Consider the following 8,919-nt stretch of genomic DNA (forward strand, 5'->3'; position numbering starts at 1 on the left):
TTTTTTTTTTAAATAAAACTATATATTTGTCAGTATTACATATAAAAAAAAATGCAAAAGTACATTTTTAAATTGATTTTAAAAAAGTAACGGAAAAGTAACGAAAAGTTATTTTTCAAGTAACGGTAACTGTAACGAGTTACTTTTAAAAAGCGATAACTGTAACTGTAACTAGTTACATTTTTTACTCGGTAACGAGTAACTGTAACTAGTTATTTTTAAAAAGTAACTTTCCATTCCCTGTTGATCTATATACGTGCACATTGCCTGCGTGGCGGACATATTAAGCTGGTTCTACATTAGTTGCAAGTCGATCGCAAGTTCGTTGCGACAGCCAATCTCAAGTTTGCATTTTGAAATCAACGCTTCAGATTGGCTGTCGCAATAAACTTGCGATCGGCTTGCAACTAATGTAGAACCGGCATTACATAGTGCCTATGCTGCGCATCCACTTCGCGCATACTTTTACATAGATAACACTTGTACATACATAAGAAAAACAATAGGGGTTAGCTTAGCAGTCTAGTGTAATATATAGAAGTCTGTGGTTATGACGCTGAAAATGAGTTAAGTGTCAGCATAAAAAGCCACCTTTATGCGTCATGCAAAAGTGTGCGGCCATTAAGGGTATGAGATCAAACACAAGCTTTTGCATAACGCATAATACATAGTGCATAAGAGAATCAGCTAATCAAAGTATTTCTTTTCGCTGAAGTAGAAGGAAAGGAGGGCTTCAGATTGGTTGTCGACTTTTTTGAAAATATGAATAAATTTATAAAACAAATTTAGCATTTACTTTATTATTATTACTTACCACGATATATTTTATGGTATCCGAAGGGTATCTTAAGAATCTTTCACTGCGCCAAATACATTTTTTATATTTCACCGTGTACAAAACGATTCTGCGTCACTTTGACAATTTTCGTAACCTATCATAACCACCGAATATAAACGATCAGAGATGCTGGACTGCTCTGTCAGAATTTTTGCGAGTTCTGAAAACTATCGAATTAAAAAGTGTTGCAACCTTTTAGTAACCGACTGTACGTAGTTCCCGCAGCTCGAAAATGGACGTTAGTGCCGCTAGAGTCCCTAGAAATACTGAGTCTGGCCATCGGGTCATGCTTTCAATTGGTTCATATTAGCTTGCCCTCACTATGGCAGCACGAATCACAATATGAGGAAATGGCGCGCTTATTGAAAATCTTGTAGATTCAGACACGGAGATAATCCACGAAATGGATAACTTGTATTAAAAAAGATTGCAAATGACAACAATAAATAAAACTTACCTCGCATACATTATAAACTTTTGAAGGATGTATATCAAGTCTTTTAATGTTTTTTATCCATTGCCTTCTTCTCTCTATATTCGTTGGCAAGCGATGCATAGAATAATCCTTTTTTGAATTCTTTGATGAATTGCTGCACTTATGGGTACACAACAATAAGTCATCCTGTAAATAAATTGCATTTCAATAGTATTTCTATATGTAATAATTAATAATAGTAATCAATAAACTGTCGCAAATATTATTTTGAGGTTAGAGAAGAAATAATATTACATGCGCTTCATTCTCTTAAAATATGTAATAATAAATCATTTTATAATTATAAAATTTATTATTATAATAAATATAAATATTTCAATTTATTCATTTACTTTCTTATAATAATGTCGTTATTATAACCGTCGTCTTGTTCTACTTATGGACGAAAGTGTAAAGTGCAAGCATTAAGAACATATCCCCACCACTTTCGACATTTTGAGGGCATGGCCAGACTCTGTATTTCTAGGGACTCTAGGTGCCGCTAGTGAGAAGCATTACAGGAAAAAGGCCGCCATGGCCGCTCTCAGGTTTCTCTCTGGTTTAACTTACAAGATAAACAAGGACATCTATTGTTTAGGCCGCGGCCTAAATGCACGGTGTAAACGTAGCCATTGACACAGTATCCACACGTGACATCGACGCCATGATGAAAATTGTGAGATTCGCGCATGCGTTAAGACATACTTTTGCCATGGACCTATAATATATGGACCGAGCATAGACAAGGAAACCATGATGCCAGGATATAAAATGAGACAGCATGATTCGCACGTACTTTCTCTCTCCATACTAACCTAACTAACTTACATGCGCTGCTCATGGACCTATGGCAGCAGAGCATGTAGGTTAGTATGGAGAGCTGTCTCACTTTATATCCTGACATCACGGTTTCCTTGTCTATTCTATAGGCATGTGGTGGGGATGCTCGGTCCATATAAATAGGTCCATGACATTTACCCATAAATTTTGGAGAGTGAAACTACTATACTTACTTATGATTGCTTTCCATCTACGACACAGCAATCACCTCATCTTTATTTAACATTAGCGAACGACAAGGATGCAACGATTGCCGTGTCACACCGTGGGTGTTTTCCAACAACATACACAGATGACACAGTGTAACACTGGGTGCTTTCCAATTACTCAACACATCTTGACACAAACGTACACAGGAATGCACAAAGGCTGTTTTCCAACTAGGACACAGAAACGTTACACTGGGTGCATCCAGAAGCACGACCGCTCATTGAGCGCTCAGTGAGCTCTTGTACCTGTTTGGTTTACATATTTAGATCTAATAGAATATGCCAATCAGATAAAAAAGAATAAGAAATTAATAAGAATAAGAATTTTTTTTCTTAATAAGAATTTTACAACAGTTGCAAAACTGCTTTTTCTGCTGAACGCAGCCAGTGTTACACAGTGTCGACTTAAAAACGACAACGTAAAAAGAAAACGTAACGTTAAAAGAAATAAAATCTAAAATACCTTTTGTCTTTTTAGTCGATCTTTTCGAAAATATTTTTAGATTATATGCATTATAATAAACAAATTTTTGTTCAAATTGAAATTTGACCAATGAGAATAAAAGAATTTTTGCTCCTATTATTTTGATTGGCCAAATTTTCAATCTTTCAATCTTTAATCTCAATGTTCAATGCGTAATCTGATTCCGGCCTTATACCGATTCTCAGGGTGGGTTCACACCTTGAACGAAAAGTGGAAGCGGAAGAGCAGTAGCCAATCAGAACTCGCGTTGGTAGTCGACTTTCTGTTAGTTTTGTACTACTTTACTACTAACGTGAGTACTGATTGGCTACTGCATTTTCGTTTCCGCTTTTCGTCCTAACGGAATATGCCAATCAGAGCTCATTGAGCGGTCGTGCTTCTGAATGCACCTATTAGGTGCATCCAGAAACACGACCGCTCACTAAGCGCTCAATGAGCTTTTTTATCTGATTGGCATATTCTATTAAATCTAAATATGTAAACCAAACAGGTACAAGAGCTCACTGAGCGCTCAATGAGCGGTCGTGCTTCTGGATGCACCCATTGGGAATGATAGATTGGCTTGCAACCTGACAGGCCAATGGGGGTCGACATCGCAATGTAGTAAGGATTAGGAAAACAATCTTGTGTGATCCACTTAGGTGGGAGATCTGCAGCGCGCGACGGCGACAGTGGTAATACTGGTAATAAACGAGTCCATTAGTGCCAATAAAAAGGTTGAATTTCCGGCGATGCACGCGTATCGGTCAGCAAGATGCGGCTGGATTTTGGATATCGCGAAGCATGCCGTACGGTAACTTTTACCCATTGACCCGTTGGCGTACAGGGAGGCAGCCGACGTAGCAGTAAAAAGGAAACTGTCTCCCGTGTTGACTGCGATCCCTTCCGCTTTTCCGGAAGCGAGCGTCGCACGGACGTGTGCACGGCGGAGCGCACTGGAGTTGACTGGAGTGCACAGGAGCGCAGTAGCGCACCCGCGAAACAGTCTAGAGCAAGTCTGTGTGGACATTTTCCTTGTCGCACGGGAGTCTCGGGTACGATAGCCGCTATATCGAAACTGCGTCCGCATGCGTAATAATTGTCTCCTTACCCGACGGGCCGATCGAAATATATTGTCCGACCAGAGAGCACTCTTGGGGTACTCCGCGAAGAAAGGGAAGTTGCTGTAATGGCCGCCGTGTCATGAAATGAAGGTGCCGAGCCAGTTTTGTGGTGCCACAATGGAGGATAGCTGCAGCCCCGCGTCTCAGAATCACAACGGCCAACTGGCCGGCAGCGCGAACGTCTCTCTTACCAACAACAAGCATCAGGGCGGCAGCGACAATGGCAGCAACGGCGATGCCAAGGACCAGCGGCCGCAGTACTCGATGCCTGGCATCCTGCACTTCATCCAGCACGAGTGGGCCCGTTTTGAGCTTGAGAGGTCCCAATGGGAGTTGGACAGGGCGGAATTTCAGGTACGGGTCCCCGGAACGACGACGCGGAGCTCGCGGATCGCGCGTCAACGTACGCGAGACAATCGTCCACCTTATTGTCACCTTAGCTATCATGTGACAAAAGGGGACACATAAGGAAGTACAGAACAAATATTACTTGGAGTTAACGCAGATGAAACGTGTTAGCAATGTAATAAAACGTCTTAACAATTAGCATTGTAAAGCTTGAACATGTACACTTATTGGTATCAATGTTATTTTCGTCACAATTCGTCTTAATTCTGTCAAAAGCGTAGCAAGTGTTTCTTTTTTTTTTTACAGCTACCTTAACTTATTAATGTTTACATATAGAATATGTGAAGAAGTTGTAATAGTTTAACACTGCAGTTAATTAATGACACATTGATTTAACTTTTCCTGGTATTATATTACACAGGCTAGGATAGCTTTTCTTCAGGGTGAAAGAAAAGGACAAGAAAATTTGAAGAATGACCTTGTGAGGAGAATAAAAATGTTAGAGTATGCACTTAAACAAGAAAGGTGAATGATTTACTGATATTTACTACAGTAATATTATTCAATACATTGATGGCTGTATCGTTCATATCTTATTTGTATATTGAATGATACTTTTTGTTTTTGATAATATTTTATCATTCAAATATGAATGATACCAAATTTTTATAAAAACTTCTGTCATCAATGATGATTGATGTTAAAAAATGTAAAATAAAAAATTAATTTATGTAAGAAAACATGTTTAGTTTTCTATACATTTCTTTTGTTAGAAAATCATATATGTGAATAAATTGGCAGTCAATGTATTAAAGACAGATTTTATGAATATTTTTGTTTGCATTAATGTTTAAAATTTAATCTTTATATATAATATTTATATATATTTTAATAAATAATTGTTGTATGTACGTATACTATATATAAGGTGTCCAGTAATGATTGTAACAACACTTAAAGGTAGATTTCTAAGATTATTTTGAGATAAAAATTCTAATACCAAAATGTTAAGACTATAATAGTGTTTGAATTACAAGTATTTAAAGTTAGCGAATTATATTGCCTAAAGTTCCTACATTCATATGATAGGTAAGTGCTAACACAAAATATCAACCATATCTAAATGCACTAATTTTAAGTGATTATGATTTGATAACTTTAGATGCTTATAATTTAAAAACTATTGTAGATTAAAATTTTTTGATATTATACACACACACACACACAAAATTTTTATCTTAAAATGATTTCAGAAATTTACCCTTAAACATTGATATGATTTTTACTGAATACTCTGTATATGAAAATAAATACTTTTTTATTTATTAAAAAATACATTATTATATTATACTTTTATAAATTATGATTGTTATGTTCACAATGTGAAATTAGATGAATTTGATTTGAATTTACTATTAAAGTTTTCATATACAATTGAGAAATACAGACATAAATATTATGCTACAGAACTATCATTAGACTGATTGCGTCTATACTTTATATAATAATATCTATTACGATGACTTTACAATGCTATGTCTTGTAATTTCTACAGAGCGAGGTATCATAAGTTAAAATATGGTACCGATTTAGTAATGCAAGATGTCAAACCACCTCTTTATGAAGAAGGTACCACGTGCAATATCTCTGAAAGTGGTAGTGGTCTTGGTAGTGGAGGAGGAGGAGGAGATGGAGAAGCTTCATTTACTTCTGTTAGTAATGTTAGTTGGAGACAAGGTCGTCAACTTCTGAGGCAGTATGTATAAAATACTTTTAATTTTAGACATACTTTTTAATTTGCTAATATTAATATTTTTTATTTTTTAATTACTAAGTATTAGTATTTAATTTAATTAAAAAAGTATTTAATTTGTGTAAAAAGAGATAAAAAGAAAGACATTAGTATCTAATTCATAAAAAGATATCGAATGTTTTTTCCTTTTTTAGATATTTGCAAGAGATTGGATACACTGACACAATAATAGATGTACGGTCAAACAGAGTACGATCTCTGCTTGGCTTAAACAATAACACAGACACAGAAGAGATGAATACTCCAGCGTTAAATGGAAATGAAGAAATAGTACAGGATAATCAAGATTTGCGAAAATATAAGAATTACATTCGCCGAGGTTTCCAACATCATGATCCCAAAAAGGTAGAAATAAATTGGGAATAAAAAATTACTTTTTAAAAGTAACAAGTTACAGTGTGTGTGTGTGTGTATGTATATATATGTGTGTGTGTAAATGTTACTTATTACCGAGTAGAAAAAGTAACTTTTCGTTACTTTTATATTACTTTTTTAAAATCGACAACCACCAATCACAGCAGACAGATATCAAACTTTCTAATCTGAAATGCTTAAACGGTTTCTAACTGGCTTGTATCTAATCGAACCGTATCTAATTGTATTCCAAGTAACGATAAAAGTAACTGTAAAATTTGTTATAATTATCAAAAAGATGTAAACTACATTACCGTTACAATTATTAAAAAAAAGTAACAGTTATCAATGAAATTACGAAAAAAGTAACTTATAACTGTAACTTTGTTATAAGTAACAAATTACTTTCATTCCCTGAAAATAAATATAAATATATTTGTTTTTTGAAATTTGAAATAAAAAAAAACTTGAATATCTTTATGTGTATGTGAATGATAATTATACGCGTTGCATATATCAAAATAAACATTTTTATGAAATCTTTAATAAGTTATAACGAAAGCTTAAAAAATGATAGAAAAATATCTTATATGTCATCTCTATATAAGAAATCTGATATTCCAATTCTAGCAGCAACCATCTTCTATAGCAGAGGCAATGATATTAGACACAGAAGCGGCTGTTATAGCGAATTTTGAATTTTTGCGTCACACGGATATGGATATGGAAGAAGAGGAAGGAGATGTAGAAGATGAAATTTACGATGCAAATGCAGATACCAAATCAAATAAAGTAAATTTCCATTATTGCTTTATACTTTTATTCTGTAACATTTAATTTCGTCATACATTTATTTATGGCTATATATGCTTTATCAATATGATTTTTCAAAGAGTTTCTAGGACCGTACATGTAAAAACACATCAAGAAAGGAAAAAAAGCTTTAAGCTAGACTTTAATTACTTAAATAATTCTCTAAATTTATATATTATCTATGTAATTGTTTAAATTGCGCTCCGAACTGATGTTTCGATTTTGAAACGTAAAATCTATTGAACTATAGTAATAATATTACAAATTAAATTGCTTAGTAATTTACTAATTTGATGTTTATTGGCATTTTATAAAGATCTTATCTAATCTGTAAATAATTTTATTGCAAAAAGTATTATTTCGTCCAGAGATCAAACCCGGATCTCTAACATTCGGTACGAGTGTTCTAAGTCTTTAGATCACTAAACTGATATATGATTTTTGTTTTTGCAGGCATCAATTCCTCTTCTAGCGGAGGATGTTGATACAGATGCAGAAGCAGAAGAAGTGTTAAACGAATTAAATCTTCTCACAGAAATCGAAGAATCACCACCTGGTTCTATTAATTTGGAAATGAATTCTGCAGAATGGAGTAAGTAGTATCCATAATTTACACATTGTTCAGACGTTTTTATATTTTAAAATGTAAATCTGTTTACACACCCTTCGTATATTTATAATCCAAAATGTCCCAAAATTCACAACTCAAAATGCTATAAAAAGAAAATTCTCGAAAAATTACATAAAAAGATTATTTGTAAATTTTTGTTTTAGGTGATAATTTTTGAGATAAGAGTTTAAAGATAGTCAGTTACAAACTACGTTAAATGGCCATCTGTCCATAAGTCACGCATGTGGTAATTAGTGAATGAATGCTGGTAAATGCACTTCAGCGTACTCAATATTTACAGATGGCTATCTAAATGTAGTCTGTAATTGATATATAATACTTGAACTTTTATATCTCAGAAACTATTCCTTTAAATAAAATTTATAAATAACTTTTTTAGTTAATATTTTTTGAAAACTTTCTTGCTATAATGAGTTGTTAATTTTGGGACACCTTGTATACTTGTAACGTAATACTCATAGTATTGTTATGTTTTATGATGTATTAATACCTTCCCTAAAGATGCAGCATTACATAGAGGATTACAACCAGACCCAAGACGCCCAAATAAAGAAGGTGATTCTACATTGGAATTAGGAGAATTAGAACAATTATGTGTTAACAACGATGCAGAAATATCGTATGATGTAAGTTATCAGAATCCTTCCTATATTGCACAAGAAGATTCGATATGATTTATTAATGCCGTTATTTTATCCAATAGATGGTTTCCACCACAAAAGAGACGTTCAGGAAAACATGGAACGCTAAATATACGTTACGATCGCACTTTGACGCTGTCAGGGCACTCGTCTTCCATCCCACAGATCCAGTCCTCATCACCGCGAGCGATGATCATACACTGAAGTTGTGGAATCTTCATAAGACTGTACCAGCGAAAAAGTTCGTAAATTTCACATTTTATTATGAGAATAACTGTTTAATTGTAATATCTCATTTTAAAGATACGTGCTCTCTCTCTCTCTCTCTCTCTCTCTCTCTCTCTCTCTCTCTCTCTCTCTCTCTCTCTCT

At 34.3% G+C, this 8,919-nt stretch overlaps 2 protein-coding genes across 4 annotated transcripts in view; one reads left to right on the forward strand and one right to left on the reverse strand.

Annotated features, from left to right (window-relative positions):
- The window catches only part of wde (Fibronectin-III type domain-containing protein windei), a 25,045-nt gene extending 24,204 nt beyond the window's left edge, over positions 1-841 (reverse strand). Inside the window, exon 1 of the mRNA XM_018541951.1 lies at positions 815-841. The gene's annotated coding sequence lies outside the window, so the exon portion shown is untranslated. The remainder of the gene's footprint in view (positions 1-814) is intronic.
- A 2,676-nt stretch (positions 842-3,517) lies between these two features.
- Cka (Connector of kinase to AP-1) overlaps positions 3,518-8,919 on the forward strand; it is a 7,419-nt gene continuing 2,017 nt past the window's right edge. The window contains exons 1-8 of one of the 3 annotated variants that reach the window (XM_018541713.1): positions 3,518-4,303; positions 4,719-4,822; positions 5,853-6,053; positions 6,245-6,455; positions 7,095-7,256; positions 7,731-7,869; positions 8,410-8,534; positions 8,612-8,790. In XM_018541713.1, the coding sequence (XP_018397215.1) occupies positions 4,034-4,303; positions 4,719-4,822; positions 5,853-6,053; positions 6,245-6,455; positions 7,095-7,256; positions 7,731-7,869; positions 8,410-8,534; positions 8,612-8,790 (1,391 nt within the window). In that variant the 5' untranslated portion in view covers positions 3,518-4,033. The remainder of the gene's footprint in view (positions 4,304-4,718; positions 4,823-5,852; positions 6,054-6,244; positions 6,456-7,094; positions 7,257-7,730; positions 7,870-8,409; positions 8,535-8,611; positions 8,791-8,919) is intronic. The other 2 variants (XM_018541711.1, XM_018541712.1) reach the window with 2 other exon arrangements.

Source organism: Cyphomyrmex costatus, unplaced genomic scaffold, assembly GCF_001594065.2.
Source record: "Cyphomyrmex costatus isolate MS0001 unplaced genomic scaffold, Ccosl1.0 scaffold30, whole genome shotgun sequence".
NCBI classification, from domain to species: Eukaryota; Metazoa; Arthropoda; class Insecta; order Hymenoptera; family Formicidae; genus Cyphomyrmex; species Cyphomyrmex costatus.